The following is a 17,500-nucleotide window of genomic DNA, read 5'->3' on the forward strand; positions in this document are numbered from 1 at the left end:
AGGGATTTGGGGGCAAAAAGAAGCAAGAAAAACCGAGTATAACTCTGGAGGGAATGCAATTTGAATAAGAAGATGCATCGACTGCTATGCAAACAGTCAACACCAAATTAATTAAAAACAACATACAATACACACACGTCATGCATGCACACACACACACACACACACACGCACTCACACACACACACGCGTGCACACGCACTCACACACACTCACACGCACAAACGCACACACACACAGTTCAGTGTTGTTTACCTTGGAGTCTAACTCATTGAACGCACATGAAAAAGAGTCAAGGTGTTGTTTTTGCCCTGTACACTGCTTGGCAGATGCCTCGATATACATAAGCCTTTGTTAACAGGAAGAATAACCCAACCCTCTGCTCTGACCACGTCCCTGGAACTTTCTTTCCCGTCAGGGACGAGTCAGAACACTTATTTGATTCCTTTTATCTGTCTACTTTTTCATTTTGATCGACTTTACCACAAACGAGCCCGTAGCGCTTGCCGTAAGCACTTAGCCCTAGCCTTGACAACCTTGCAGGCTTACAAAAAGGCTAAAATGTCATTTAGATGTTATGTAGACAGATGCCAGGTGTATAGACCTGGCATCCTTTAGTGTGTATAGTTTCAATGTACAGATTTGTTGTTGTTGTTGATATTACTGTTTTGGCCATCTCTCGCAGTTCGTAGAGAGCAACATTGCTTTATACCTATCCTCGCTTTTGGAGCCAAAAGGTTACTGGACATTCAGCACGTTCACAAACACACATTAGATATACCAGTCCACGTAAGAGCAGTGAACAAGAAAAGACTGCTTTCATGTATTATGCTCCACACAAATGGAACAAACGGGTGCGATTGGTCTCAATAGAGACACTCAGGGTGCTTCTTGAGGACACACTACATAGTGACTGCACCTGTTTCATGTAACACTATGTTTATTTGCATCTGTGACATTGTAATGTGATTCAAATGTTTGTTATTGTTTCTCATTATGTATGCATTGTATATGTTGTTATCAGGGCGTCCTTGAAAAAGAGAGCTTGCTCCCAATGGGCTTTCCTGAATAAATAAAGGGGAAAAAAAGAAAAAAGAAAGTTTAGACTGATGATAGGTTCTAGGTTACTATTGCTATGCATTTGATTTGATGTATCCTTGCTTACTGTAAATCGCTCTGGATTGAGCGCGACGATAGGCAGTTGGTGGGAATACTTGGTAGGCTGCCGAAAAGTTAAATGTCGTCACCTTGCTAAACTAATGGCCTAAGTCAGTAAAATGTTATTTTTGCCTAAGTCAGCTCCTCATGACACTGGCCACCTCCTAATTGAAAAGGATCATGCTGTTCACTCCCCTTTTAGTATAATGGCCTAACTCCCTAGTGTGACTTAGGCCAAAATAGGATTTTTTTTGGCCTAAGTCACATGGTTTTGTGACTTAGGCCAAATTATTTACTGATTTAGGCAATTTTTTTGTTTGGCCTAAGTCAGATTTAATCCTATTTAAACCCATCTAAATCTCTTATGTTACATAACTGACAGACAGTGTTATTTCTATTTAAATAGTCATAATTTGTTATAAACATTTTGGGTGAAATGATTAAGAAATATCATAATAGTTTTGTTTTGGATCAGTTTTTTATTTTTCCTGAAAAACTTAAAAAAATGACATAGGCCATTAGTTTAGCAAGGTGACGATGTCATATCTGAGTGACGTAAAGGAGACGTTGGTTGTGGGCATGGCGTGCTCCCCCAGATGAAATTGTTTAATTCAACATGGAGTATGTCTGCTTAAAAAATACTAATCGATGATTGTACCCAATCTAAATACTAGTAAGTAATTATATTATTGGCTACTATTGATCACAGTTCAGCGTAGGGTCGTGGAGGGTGCATTTGCAGTGGTGTAAAGTAACTAAGTAAATTTACTCAAGTACTGTACTTTGTCCAATTTTCTGTACTTTTACCTCTACTCCACTACATCTCAGAGGCAAATATTGTACTCTTACTCCACTACAATTATTTGAAAACTTTAGTTACTTTGCGGACATAAATTATTATATTATAAAACATACATTAACCACTTCAGCCCTATCTTATACATAGGCTATTTGAAAATATCCGATCTACAAGCTCACAACGCGTCGCACCGCGACGCGTTGTGCGCTTGTAGATCTGCTATTTTCAAACGATTTAACTTTTAAACTTAAACTTTTACTTTTGATACTGTAAGTATATTTTGATGGCAATACTTTTGTATTTTACTCAAGTAACATTTTGAACACAGGCCTTTTACTTGTAACAGAGTATTTTTAAATGGTGGCATTCCTACTTTTACTTAAGTAAAATCTGTGAGTACTTCTTCCACCACTGTGCATTTGTTACATTGTATTACACCTGAGATTTAAAAAAAGATGTGTGTCGACTGCGGACTGTGGACTGTGGACTGTGGACTGTGGACTGTGGACTGTGGACTGTGGACTGTGGACTGTGGACTGTGGACTGTGGACTGTGGACTGTGGACTGTGGACTGTGGACTGTGGAGTGAGCATGCAGTGCATCATGATAACGTGCTGCAGATACTGAGCAGTACTGTGGACTCATTGACTTCAATGGTTCACATACTGACTAATTTAATTCCACTGATTGGTGTTAAGTGGCAGTGGAGAGAATGAACTTGTACTGAGCAGCCTACAGGCTAACCGTCCCCAATACTGTGTGTGTGTGTGTGTGTGTGTGTGTGTGTGTGTGTGTGTGTGTGTGTGTGTGTGTGTGTGTGTGTGTGTGTGTGTGTGTGAGAGAGAGAGTGTGTGTGTGTGTGTGCCCACGCGTGTGTGCGACACACAGGCATAGATGTGAGACAGAGACAGTGTGCTTATTGATATGGAAATGAACACATGCCCAGGGGAATAACAATTATCCATTCTCTCTCTCCCCCCTCGCTCCCTCCCTCTCTCCCTCTCTCTCTCTCTCTCTCTCTCTCTCTCTCTCTCTCTCTCTCTCTCTCTCTCCACATGGCATGACATGGGCTTTCTTTTATTCCTATAATGAATGCAAGTTCTCATGTGTGTTCTCTGTAATGCGTACATGTGTGAAGATCAAACAACTCGTGTAACCACAGCTAGCACAATCAAAGCATGGATCATCACATGTAACGTGTGTGTGTGTGTGTGTGTGTGTGTGTGTGTGTGTGTGTGTGTGTGTGTGTGTGTGTGTGTGTGTGTGTGCACTTGTGGAACTCCCTTACAGTTAAAGTGTGGGCACGTGCACGCAAACACAGAGGAGAGACAGTGAGAGAGGGCAAGAGAGAGGGGAGAGATAGGAGGCCTAATTGTTTAATTTCAGGGGCGTCAGGTTATCGACCGTTCCCAGAAATAAAAGCATTATTGATTCCCTCTGAAGTTTAATTAATCTGCACTTTATGTGCTCGAAATACGTCCTTGCGCACACACACACACACATTCGCGTGTGCGCACACGCACGCGCACACACACACACACACACACACACACACACACACACACACACACACACACACACACACACACACACACACACACACTTCATCCATTCATCCCATCACAAGTCATTTTACTCCACTGTATTTGTCCCCTCTCCCCTCTTCTTTCCTATGCTGGTAAATGATACTGTATTGCAGGGGTCTTCAAAAGGGGGTCCTCAGAGTTACTACAGGGGGTCCTCCAAATCTTAGTGTGATAAGATTCTGAGGGGAGTGAGGGGAACATTAGCCAAAAATAGCCGATCTACAAGCACACAACGACTCGCGCTGCAAGGCGTTGTGAGTTTGTAGATCGGCTATTTTTGGAGGTTTGGTGTAGATGGAAAAAAGAGCAGACCAAGTACAGAGCCAACGGTCAACCTGCTCACTGGGAGCAGTTAGGGGTTCAGAGTCTTGCTCAAGGACACTTCGACACTACCCCAGTCAGTGGAAGCCGAGGACTGAACCGGTAACCTTTCGATTCCCAAGCAGCTGCTCTACCTTCTGAGCCACTCCTTTTCTCTATTCCACTCCTCTCTTCTCCTCTTGTCATCGCTACTCCTTTTCTCTATTCCACTCCTCTCTTCTCCTCTTGTCATCGCTACTCCTTTTCTCTATTCCACTCCTCTCTTCTCCTCTTGTCATCGCTACTCCTTTTCTCTACTCCTCTCTCTCGCGGCAACTCCAAAATGTATGAACATATATCGTCTCTGTTGGGTGGAAACCAATGTCCAAAACAGTTACTTTTCAGAAAGCAAAGTCAAAAATAGCAAAAAATTGCAGATCTACAAGCTCAAAACGAGTCGCTTTCTGCTGTGTTTCGAGCTTGCGGATCTGATACTGTACTTTTGATACTTTTGTGACGCCGTAGTGTGATCAAGTAGGCAGTAGGGCAAAATTTACCCGTCAGTCTCCCCTATGTGTGATAGATATTAGGTATTGCAGAGGGTTCTCTGTCAACTGCCAGTGTCCAGTAATAACCAATTTCTGGGGAGATATATTTAATTGGTTCTCCAGACAATTGGAAAGTGATATTCAGCTATATTGCTGTTTAGCAATATTTGGGTTGCTCTGATGAGACAAGGGACCCTTCCCTCCCACCAAAAACAGATGCTTAAGGCAGGTATGGTTGCTGCCAAACAATTTACACTGTTTAACTGGAAGTCTCCAACTCCTCCATGTTTCAGGAGATGGCTCAACGAGATGCTCTCCATTGCTAAGATGGAACAAATCATCCATCCCACCCATGTGTCCTTCTTTTGTGTCTTTTGTTCCTTTTTGTCTAGTTGTTTTTCTTTCTGTTAAGCTTATTTTTCAGTCATTTGGTGTCTTGCATTGTTGTGACAAACAATCTAAATAAAGTACAATAAATAAAAAAGTAGGGAAACAACAATATATTTCCAGACAACCTCAGGTTTCCAATTAGACCAACCTTGTCATGCTACCTTGTCGGGATGGGGGCTAAATACCTAATGATTCAAAGTTAAGACAACATTTTGGCGAGGGAAAAACGACCATCACCATTTTCCAAATGGTCCCTTGAGCTGTCACCTCAATATATGTGAATTGAAATGGGTTAAATGGATACCTACAAGCCTCCCCTGTACAGAAATGTCAAATGTATGCCAATCTCATGCAGTTTTGGGCAAGAACCATGCAGTGTTTTGCATGCAGTACAAATATGTAATTTCCGCCTATTGTAAAAAGGAGACCACTTTACTGCATCTATAGCTGTATGAGACCACTGTACTGTATCTATAGCTGCATGAGACCACTGTACTGTATCTATAGCTGTATGAGACCACTGTACTGCATCTATAGCTGCATGAGACCACTGTACTGCATCTATAGCTGCATGAGACCACTGTACTGCATCTATAGCTGCATGAGACCACTGTACTGCATCTATAGCTACATGAGACCACTGTAATGTATCTATATCTGTATGAGACCACTGTACTGTATCTATAGCTGCATGAGACCACTGTACTGTATCTATAGCTGCATGAGACCACTGTGCTGTATCTAGACCACTGTGCTGAATCTATAAACCACTGTACTGCATATATAGACCATTGTACTGCATTTATAGACCACATACATTGACCACTGTACTGTATCTAATATAGACCACTATACTGCAACTCAACATAACTTAAATCATTTATTTATAAAGCACATTTAACATGACCAGGTCACCCAAAGTGCTGCACAGGTCGCCACGAAGGCTCGGTAGATGCAGTACAGTGGTCCACAGATGCACTAGAGTAGTCTACAGATGCACTTGAGTGGTCTACAGATGCATTATAGGTGTTCACAGTGGTCTACAGATCACGACAGTGGTCTGCAGATGCATCAGAGGGGTCTACAGATCACAACAATGGTCTACAGATGCAGTATAGGGGTCTAAAGATGCACTAGAGTGGTCTACAGATGCACTAGAGTGGTCTATAGATGCACGACAGTGGTCTACAGATGCACTAGAGTGGTCTACAGATGCACGACAGTGGTCTACAGACACACTAGAGTGATCTACAGATGCACTAGAGTGGTCTACAGATGCACGATAGTGGTCTACAGACACACTAGAGTGGTCTACAGACACATTGTAGTTCATATGTAGACCATGTACTGCATCTGTAGACCACTCTAGTGCATCTGTAGACCACTCTAGTGTGTCTGTAGACCACTCTAGTGCATCTGTAGACCACTCTAGTGTGTCTGTAGACCACCGTCGTGCATCTGTAGACCACTCTAGTGCATCTGTAGACCACTGTAGTGCATCTGTAGACCACTCTAGTGCATCTGTAGACCACTCTAGTGTGTCTGTAGACCACTCTAGTGTGTCTGTAGACCACTGTCGTGCATCTGTAGACCACTGTCGTGCATCTGTAGACCACTGTCGTGCATCTGTAGACCACTCTAGTGCATCTGTAGACCACTCTAGTGCGTCTGTAGACCACTGTCGTGCATCTGTAGACCAGTCTAGTGTGTCTGTAGACCACTCTAGTGCATCTGTAGACCACTCTAGTGCATCTGTAGACCACTCTAGTGCATCTGTAGACCACTCTAGTGTGTCTGTAGACCACTCTAGTGTGTCTGTAGACCACTGTCGTGCATCTTTAGACCCCTATACTGCATTTGTAGACCACTGTTGTGATCTGTAGACCCCTCTAGTGCATCTGTAGACCACTGTCGTGATCTGTAGACCACTGTGGACACCTATAATGCATCTGTAGACCACTCGAGTGCATCTGTAGACTACTCTAGTGCATCTGTGGACCACTGTACTGCATCTACCGAGCCTTCGTGGCGACCTGTGCAGCACTTTGGGTGACCTGGTCATGTTAAATGTGCTTTATAAATAAATGTTTTAAGTTGTGTTGAGTTGCAGTATAGTGGTCTATATTAGTTACAGTACAGTGGTCAATGTATGTGGTCTATAAATGCAGTACAATGGTCTATATATGCAGTACAGTGGTTTATAGATTCAGCACAGTGGTCTAGATACAGTACAGTGGTCTCATGCAGCTATAGATACAGTACAGTGGTCTCATACAGCTATAGATACATTACAGTGGTCTCATGCAGCTATAGATGCAGTACAGTGGTCTCATGCAGCTATAGATACAGTACAGTGGTCTCATGCAGCTATAGATACAGTACAGTGGTCTCATACAGCTATAGATACAGTACAGTGGTCTCATGCAGCTATAGATACAGTACAGTGGTCTCATACAGCTATAGATACAGTTCAGTGGTCTCATGCAGCTATAGATACAGTACAGTGGTCTGACTGGTCTCATACAGCTATAGATGCAGTAAAGTGGTCTCCTTTTTACAATAGGCGGAAATTACATATTTGTACTGCATGCAAAACACTGCATGGTTCTTGCCCAAAACTGCATGAGATTGGCATAAATTTGGCATGTCTGTACAGGGGAGGCTTGTAGGTATCCATTTAACCCATTTCCATTCACATATATTGAGGTGACAGCTCAAGGGACCATTTGGAAAATGGTGATGGTCGTTTTTCCCTCGCCAAAATGTTGTCTTAACTTTGAATCATTAGGTACTTAGACCCCTTCCCGACAAGGTAGCATGAAAAGGTCTCATTGGAAACCTGAGGTTGTCTGGAATCTAATGGTATTTCTATCTTTGGGCTACGTCTAAATTTGAGCGTTCCACAGTCTCCGAAAGACACTCTCGCCGGCGTTCCAGCCAGCCATCTCCCAGGTCTCATAGGGGTAATAAAACATTGAAAAAAACACACTTGGGACCACTTTCTTTCTTGGGATCATCAAAATCCCAATATTAGAGGTCCTATGGATGCCAAAAATCAAAACTAGAAAAAAAAATAAGCAGTCGCGCGTGGACCCCTCCTAGGGCCTCTACTAATCTCTCTGCTCTACATATCCCTACCGTACCCCCCCCCCCACCCCCCACACACACACACACACACACACACACACACACACACACACACACACACACACACACACACACACAGTAAAAGGAAAAATGAGAATGGACAAAATTGCCAATTTTCTCTTTTCAGGAGATTAAGTCTGATTCCTGGTCATCGTCACAGAGACATTTTTCTATTAGGTCCACTGGGTGAGGATGGACCATTAGACCACTGAGGTGGAACAGGACACTACAGACAGAAGATTGTGATAATGATGATAACATTATAATGGGATATCCCATTCAGTTACAGTGCTATAGGGTCATAACTGATCGCTTTGGACTGGAATAGCTCAAACCATGATTCGGGGGATTTTCAACAAAATAAATGGTCAATTACACTATCACCTTTTTTGGTGTGACTATTGTATAACAATACTTTTATCCACTTTTTTTTATATCCAACAATTCACAGCTTTATTAAACAATTTCCAGTAGAAATCGACAATAAAATGGCGACCAATTGGGCAGGAAATGTAAGACAAACGATTATGAATAGGAACCTGCTTGTTTAACCCGTTAAGACCGGAAAAGCATCTGACTGTGCCATTTTAGATTTCTTTGACTATTCAAAAATAGCAGATATACAAGCTTGTATACGAGCTTGTAGATCTGCTATTTTTAAATTGTATTTTTATAATAATATTTGCTTCTAGGGGTCCCTGGAACAAAATATTTTGAGACGGGGGTCCGTGGCCAAATACATATAATTTTGGGGGTCCTTGACATGGAAAAGTTGGAGCACCACTGATATAGCATTTAGAAAACATTTTCAGATAAGTATTTGGCCGCGGACCCCCATCTCAAAATATTGTGTTCCAGGGACCCCCCAGAAGCAAAGATTTGAGTTAAAAATGTTTGCTTTAAAAATATATATATATTCAAAGATTTGCAAATCTTTTTTATTTTTTTCCATTTTCCATGATTTTTCAAAAAATAGCAGATCTACAAGCTCATAGCGCGGCACTTGGTGCCGGGCTATGAGCTTGTAGATCTGCTATGTTTGAATAGCCAAATCAATCTTAAAATGACACAGATGCGTTGCCGGATTAAATGGGTTGAAGCAGCACTTCACTTTGACAGGGATTATATATTGTGACAAGTCCACTTCAATGTCAACAGCAGTCTCAACACTAGCTGACCAACAGTGGACATATTTTCACCCAGCAGAATTCATGGGCTTTCTCACTTTTTACCTGTCTTTTAGTTTTTTTTGTTAGAATTATAAAAAACAAAATGTACGTGATGTGAGCAGTACTGATGACAGGAACCTTGAATGGCCGTGATTGGTGGGTAAAAATATAAAATGTTATTTCAAAGTGAAATATGGCTGTGCGTGGGTGTGTGTGTGTGTGTGTGTATGTGTGTGTGTGTGTGTGTGTGTGGGGGTGTGTGTGTGGGTGTGTGTGTGTGTGTGTGTGTGTGTGTGTGTGTGTGTGTGTGTGTGTGTGTGTGTGCGCGCGCACGCACGCACGCACACACAAACACATGGTGTGGGGGGGATTGTCTGGGGGATTCTGGCCATAAATGCAGTAGGATTGGGTTTTACATCAAAGTAAGTTTACTCAGTAAGCATTTTCTCCATGGCGAAAGGGATACTGTAGTATATCAAATCCTTTATCGGTATAGTGTGTGTGTGTGTGTGTGTGTGTGTGTGTGTGTGTGTGTGTGTGTGTGTGTGTGTGTGTGTGTGTGTGTGTGTGTGTGTGTGTGTGTGTGTGTGTATACAGAGTCTGAGGAACAATGGACGGCCTTCTGGGACAGCGAGAGGGGCTTTCAGAGTCTGACTTAACACGAGGCGACTGCTTGAGAGGCGCTTCGCTTATCCTGGAGACGCAGGAAAACGGATACGCCTAGTTAACTTATTGAACGGTGTGCTTTTTAAGAACTTTACGACTTTACGAGCCGAGAGGTGGAAAAAGCAGCTATAGGCTTCGCGCTGCTGAAATAGCGGTGCAGATAGATCCTAAGAAAGTTTTCCTCTCAAACAAACCAACCCCTGAAGGTTCCAAGTCCATCTTCCGCTGCGTAATTGGATCGAGGATGCAATTATGTTCCGTACGAGACATAATTCAGCCCCAGCTTAGCTCCAGCACAACCCAGGAGCACCACACAAAACGAGTGAGTATAAGGAATAAGCTTGTTTTCCCGTGGCAACACAGAACAGAAGATCAAACGCGATCCAGATCATTTTAAATGACAAAATTTGCCCTAGTGATACATCACAAAAATAAATGTCACAGCTGAACATTGATCAGTGACCCCACTCGCGTCACCACCACCCTCGAATAATAGCCTGCAACCAGCTAAACCGGATAACTTTCCTGACACCTCCCACTTTCCTCTTCATGAAGTAGAGACACAGAGTTTTAACCCATTAAGACCGGGAACGCATCTGTGTGTAAACACTTTAACCGTTATTCAAAAATAGCAGATATACAAGCTCATAGCGCGGCACTCGGTGCCGTGCAATGAGCTTGTAGATCTGCTATTTTAGAAAAAAACTTGAAAATGTGTGCAAATCTTTGAATAGCTATTTTTTTTAAGCGAACATTTTTAACTAAAATCTTTGCTTCTGGGGGGGTCTCTGGAACAACATATTTTGAGATCGCGGCCAAATACATACATACAACGTAGGTTTTTCAGAAAACTGTTATTTAGAAGACATTTTTAGAATCGGCTTCAGGTCTTAATGGGTTAAACAGCCTACCCCCCATGACAGGGCTAGTTGGTAAGATGGAGTCACATAATTATGGAAGTCATAAGACTGTTTTGTGAACATTTTACATCAATCTTTTACGTCTGCTTGGATAATAAGAGAGTGCCTGAGTCCTGGAAAGGAGCAATGACTCACTGAATCCGCCCGAAAAAAAGACAATATACCTGATAATCCATCAACGTGGCAAGGCATTTCTCTCCTATCCACCATCTACAACAGTGGTTCTCAAATGTATTCATCTCGAGGACCCCCAAATCGACACTTATTAGCCCACGGACCCCCATTTGAAAATATATGCCAAGGACCCCCATAAGAGAAGAGTTTTACGGGCAGTGATTTTCAACCATTTTAATGTCAAGGACCCCCAGTTTGACGTGCATTAGGCTACGGACCCCTGTTTAATGGCATTTCTATCTCTGCGACCCCAAATTATATTGTAAAATCTATGTTATTTTAACTCTGAGTGTGTACAAATGGAACCAAATGGACCCGTTAGGGTCCATTTGGTTCCATTTGTGCACTCTCTGACTGACTCTTTGTGCACTCTCTGACTGACTCTTTGTGCACTCTCTGACTGACTCTTTGTGCACTCTCTGACTGACTCTCTCATTTGTGCACTCTCTGAGTGAGTTCCACTTTGTCCATTTGTGCACTCTCTGAGTTACAGACCATTTGGTTGCCAACTATCTATCATTTAGCTGGGGACCCAATGGAACTGCCTCAAGGACCCCTAGGGGTCCCCGGACCCCACTTTGAGAACCACTGATCTACAAAGTGTTCATACAATGTATCCCGTCTTGTGTGCTTCCCTGGCTGATAGACAGTAACATCTTGTCATCAAAGCAGAAGGCAAACATCAACAGACATGGGCTAAATGAATATATTTCGTCTCAAAACTGGGATAGATTATTTCAAACACTATTTTCTTGGCAATTATATTCTGTCTTCATGGACTTTCGCAATGCTTTTGGTTACTCTGACCCATCATTTAATGATTAATGCCTTAGAGAATGTATTAAACCTCTCCAAGTAGGCATGAAAACAGGCTGTCCATGGAGTGCCATTCATTTTGTACTTGCCATCAATGAGTGGATTAAGTGGTTGTGCGCGACTGTGTCCCACCCAATGTTTTCCCCAAACCCACTACAGGGCTATGCAGGATGGCGTACATACAGCTGGCATCTCGGGAAGCGAGTGTTATTAAGAATGTGCACTCTCTCTAGAACAGAGGCATTTCTGGACTGGTCAGGTCTACATAGCTTAAGCACTTAAAGTGTGCTGTTCTCAACCAGAGTCAAAGTGAGGGAAACCGCTGGTATAAATCTAAGGCTGACAAAAGCCCTGAGTTTAAACAATCAACTCAGAACCTATTTGTATGTATGACCTGCATGAGACACACAGCTACCTACAGGCCATAGATTTAACATAGCAGGTGAATGGCTGCTATGTATAGTAAGGGAATCAATATGTGATTGAAATTTGGGGTTGATTGGATGATGCGTTGGCATGTTTTGTAAAATAGGCCCCTCCAGCTAACTTTGGAAGACAATCTTATACTACTTATACTAGAAAAGGGTGGATGTGTGTGTGTTCAGAGTGCCTCTCCCAGCAGGCCAGTTGTCCTATAATTGCTTCCACAAACTTGGCACAAAAATCAGTCATGGGTCTTGCCTTTGAACCGCCTACATTTGGTAATTTCGGTTTTGCAAGGATTAAAGAAGAAATCTCATTACTGAAATCTCATTTCGTCAGGCCAAGTCCCAATCTGTGATTTCTGTTTAAGGATCCCCACACACCTGGTGTTCTGTTTCCTAAACAGGGATGAAAGTGAGTCTAAGAGGAGAAAATAAGAAAACTGAAAACAACACACAATTCTGGGGGGCGGGAGTTTTGCAGAACTGAAACCTTTCATTCGAGTATCTTCCTTGGCCTATTGGCAACGTCCAAAAGAAGTTTACTAATATTAATGAAGCATAGCGTTAGTTCATGCAGGACACGGAAGTCTTGCACGCCTCAGCTGTAATCATCAGCCTAGCCTCCTATTCCACATTCACAGCTCTGCTGGTCATTACGTCACACATTCATATACTCCAATCAGAGCTCACGCTCTTAACAGAGAGGTTCCTTTAAATACGGCTTTGCATTCACTAGGTCTCTGCTTGTCTTGCTGCCTTGCTACGCTGCTGCTTAGCTGCCTCCTCCACCCCAGCCTCCACCTTTTGATCAGATTCTGGCATAGGCTCAAATGCATGTGATATTATATCTGCTGATTCAAGCTAATATGTCAATGTACTGCTTATTGTTTGATATTGTATCCCTATGGGGGGGTTTTGCTTAACATTCCCTGATTTTGCTTAGCATGCTGCTTGGAAAAATTTAAGGAGATATCTCCAAGAGCGGAGCCTTTAACGCCAAGCTTAACTGTATTCCATTTGTTGCAATAAATGGTTAAATCTACTTTGACGTGAGTGTTCCTGACTGAACCATTATTCATGAATTATTTAAAAAGTTTTGCTAATAGTCCTAAATGGATAGTGATTTATTTAGTTAACCGTTTAAATGTCCCATCCCTAACATACAGTAGGTGCATGTGTATATACTGTATGTGCACGTACCTCTCCGTTCGGTGGTGATGACCAGGGCCTCCTGTGACTCTCCCCAGCCCAGGGAGGAGCGAGCAGTCAGTCTGAACAGGTAGGTCTGCTCCGCGGACAGGCCGGTCACCGTGAACTGACGGCCAGTGGAGCCCACCTCCACCGTGGTCCAACGCTGGGGGTCCCCACTGTCCAGCCTGTAGGAGATCTGGTAACCTGGGGTGGGAACGCAGAACGCAGGGAGGGAGGGAGAGAGAGAGAGAAGGTTAACGTGGAGTCTTTGTGTCTGTGTCTGTGTGTAATTTAGATCTCTGAACCCAAAAAGCCAAGATGCAGTAAACTGCTTATAAAATCACACTGTGTGGTACATGCTTACTCATTAACACGCGCACGCACGCACACACACACACACACACACACACGCGCGCTCGTGTGCGCGCGCACACACACACACGCACACGCAAACGCGCACACACACACACACACACACACGCACACACACACACACACACACACACACAAATATACAGAGCCTTGCCTGCACCTCTACGAAAAGTCAATTTCAGGATGTTTCTGTATAGAGACTTGGAACTGCAGGGCAATCATTTATTGAACTTATTGTTTTTGTGTTGTTGTTGTTATTATCATTGCTGTATGGAGACCTCAGAATCCCCCTCTCTCTGCATCCAGTATCTATTACTCACAAATGTACACATGCACTTTTTTATACGCACGCACGCACGCACGCACGCACGCACGCACGCACGCACGCACGCACGCACGCACGCACAGGTCATGTACCCTTGGCTGTGACCTGTGGTGCACGCACGCACGCACACACACACACACACACACACACACACACACACACACACACACACACACACACACACACAGAAACATATAGTATACAACCCACTGATCCCTGACTAGGCTTGGCACAGGCCACTGGTCACTTAAAAAGATTCAACGTGAGGATCATATTAAAACACCCTACAAACGCACGCACACGCATGTGTGTGCGTGAAGATAAAGCCACACAATCCTTTCACTGTTACCGATAGTATATGGGGTTGAAGTGGTTTAACTGATTTGTATCCTATATTAACTCATTTAGCATGGGGACACCCTGGAACCCCCTCAAGGACTCACCCCCAGACTCCAGTTTGAGAACCCCTGTAAGAGCACACCACATACTGTATGATCCATGACCACATACTGTATGATCCATGACATGCATACAGACCTGATCCTTACCTTTACACAAAGTCATTCTATCACTAGCCTCCATCTCCAGGATTTTATTGTTTAGTTTAGCTAAAAAATAAAAGCCTGGACCAGCGCGTCGGTGTACCCGGTATAGGAAGTGTTTCATTTCCCCAACCAACCAGAGTGCAGTGGGCGTCGCTCGTAATGTTGTGTTGACGGGCGGGGGCTGGCGGAGAGATCGGTGAACCAATGGGATCACATGTATTCTCGCCGGAGATGTTAAACACGCCCCTCTAGGCACGAAAGCAGGAGGGCTAGTGCAGCCTATTCTATCACTAGATTGACAACCACTTGCAGAGTTTCACCAGCCTATTCAACTCATAGAGCCACAGGCTATACATACAGTATACTGTATCTACTCAACAGAAAACATGGACCATACTGTAAAATGTCCATTTAGATTTAGATTTTTTAATTTGAAATAAAACTAAATGAATCTCATAGTTAAACCAATGCTGCTCTTTGTGAAGCACTTTTGTTGTTATGGGTGAAGTATTTATACAGGTCACTATTTCCATTTGGTGAAATAAGGCGTAGACCATCATCACCACACTAGGATATTATTAACACAAGCAGCCAGTATGTAGAGCAGCTTCTCCACTGAACACCACACTGTGATTGTGGAAAAAGTACTCAAATGTTTTACTTAAGTAAAAGTAACAATACTGCAATGTAGAAGTACTCTGATACAAGTAAAAGTCCAGAATAAAAAAAAATGACTTGAGTAAAAGTACAAAAATATTGGCATCAAAATGTACTTAAAAGTACCAAAAGTAATAGTACCAAAATGTAGATCTACTGTACAAGCACATCTACAAGCTCACAACGTCGGCTATTTTCAAATAGCCTAGGTATAAAATAGGGCTAAAGTGGTTAATGTATGTTTTATAATGTAATAATGTATATCTACAAAGTAACTAGTAACTAAAGTTTTCAAATAATTGTAGTGGAGTAAAAAGTACAATATTTGCTTCTGAGATGTAGTGTGGAGCAGAAGTAAAAGTATTGGAAAATTGGAAATACTCCAGTAAAGTAAAAGTATCTTACTTTACACCACTGGATTTGTGGGGCTTCATTCACAAACTGCACACATAGTGACTTTACTATCGATATCAAAAGATTTGGACTTGTGCTTAAGGCTTCAGAACGGTTTCCTGCCGTCTTTAGTTTGTTTAGAACGGTCAGAACTCACAGAGTTTTCTTGGTTCATTCAGACTTTTTCTGCACAAAAAAAACAAATACACTGGCAACCGTTCAGGGTTTTCTACTTCACAACAGTCACAGTACTCTACTGTAGGTCTAACAGGTCTGGTGTAGGGGGTGGGGCTGTGGGTGGTAAAGGGGCCTGGTGTGACTACATGGGACAGTGATAGACTTTACTACCTGCCAAAAACGTTTATTTATAAACGCCCCCCAAAAAAAAAAAAAAAAAAAAAAATTACAACAAAAGAAAAATCTAAAATCATTCTTTATTTTTTGGGTTTTTCCGTTTTTCCGTTTTTCCGTTCGTCACAAAGAACCAGGAGATAACATTTTCCAAAAAGTTGCTGCTCCATTCACTTCGATGTTAAAAAATAAACGGACAAAAAAAATATTTTTTTTCTAAGTACTAGCTTAGAAAAGTCTGGCAGTCTGTGAGGGTAAAAAACAACAACTCTGGCAGTCTAAAGCTCCTTACACACCGGGGGCGTTTTTTTCATGCGAATAATACGTTTTTTTTTAAAACCTTATAAAGTCAATGCAAGCTTCCATGGAGCGAAAAAGCGAAGCGAAAAAGCGTCTTTTAATTATTCGGAACGAGTCCGAATTTTGCGTATATTCGCATAATCGCCGGTGTGTAATGACCTTTAGAGTTGAAATAAAAAAAGATAAACAAACCAGGTAGAGGTGTACATGGTAGAGCCACAAATCTAGTGTTTTCAGCACCCGCTGGTGGACACATTTGCAAACAGTGACCTGCAGTACATAATTATGTTACAGTTCATGTGGAAAATCAGTAAGATGGAGAAAAAGGAGCGCTCTTTCTCGATCTTACTGATTTCCCACATGAACCGTAACACATACACAAATATACTCATTATAACAATAAATTAAAAAGAGAGAAAAGATGATAAAATCAATGGCAGAGAGCAAGAAACAAGAAATAAAACAATTAAAACAAAGGCAAAAAATCAGAAAAAAAGTAAACCCATTATAAAACAAAATCAAGTTAGTGGGGTAAAGTAGTAGTTCTCAATATTGTTGAGAAAGTTTTGCTAGTTAGGCCAGGTTGAATCGATATGTTTTCAGGGTTTTTTTTGTATCCCACTGAGCCTGCCTCTCTAATACATTTTGCAATCCCACAGGGGGATTTAGAATCAAGCAAGACCTCTTGGATCTTTGTTTTCAAATCTACCTACCTGTTCCATTAAAGAAGAGAGCACCCATTGAGTCAGCCATTGGATCCATGCAGCGCTTCCTTCTCTTGTTAGAAACATTTTACTTCTACTCCACTACATCTCAGATGCAAATATTGTAGTTTCAGTCCAATATTTTTTTTGGAAAACTTTAGTTACTAGTTACTTAGTAGATTTTTATTATTATTACAAAACCACTTCAGCCCTATACATTTCGGCCATTTGAAAATAGCCAATCTACAAGATCACAATGCGTTGCGATGTGACCAATACTTTTGTACTTTTACTCAAGGATTGTTAGTATTTAGATTTTTTTAAAGAATCGCCTCAGGTCTTAATGGGTTACGTAACAAAAATTTAGTACTTTTCCCATCAATGCGTGTGTCCCATTTCCTTCATCACAAAAGACCCTTTTCCACCAACACGACAGACGTATTTGTCTTTGTCTCAGCAGGGTAGAAATCGGTTCTCAACTTCTCACCATTGCCAGCGATGTTAAGAAGAAGCCAACTGTATGTCACCTCCAATTATGTCTGTGATCAATTATGTTGTTTCAGT

At 42.1% G+C, this 17,500-nt stretch overlaps 1 protein-coding gene across 1 annotated transcript in view; it reads right to left on the reverse strand.

The window, feature by feature from the left end:
* sdk1b (sidekick cell adhesion molecule 1b) overlaps positions 1–17,500 on the reverse strand; it is a 399,597-nt gene that overhangs the window by 34,792 nt on the left and 347,305 nt on the right. The window contains 1 exon segment of the mRNA XM_080416488.1: positions 13,299–13,493. Coding sequence (XP_080272614.1) covers positions 13,299–13,493 — 195 coding nt within the window.

The sequence above is a fragment of the Gymnoscopelus braueri genome (genome assembly GCF_963280865.1).
Source record: "Gymnoscopelus braueri genome assembly, chromosome: 2".
Taxonomy (NCBI): domain Eukaryota; kingdom Metazoa; phylum Chordata; class Actinopteri; order Myctophiformes; family Myctophidae; genus Gymnoscopelus; species Gymnoscopelus braueri.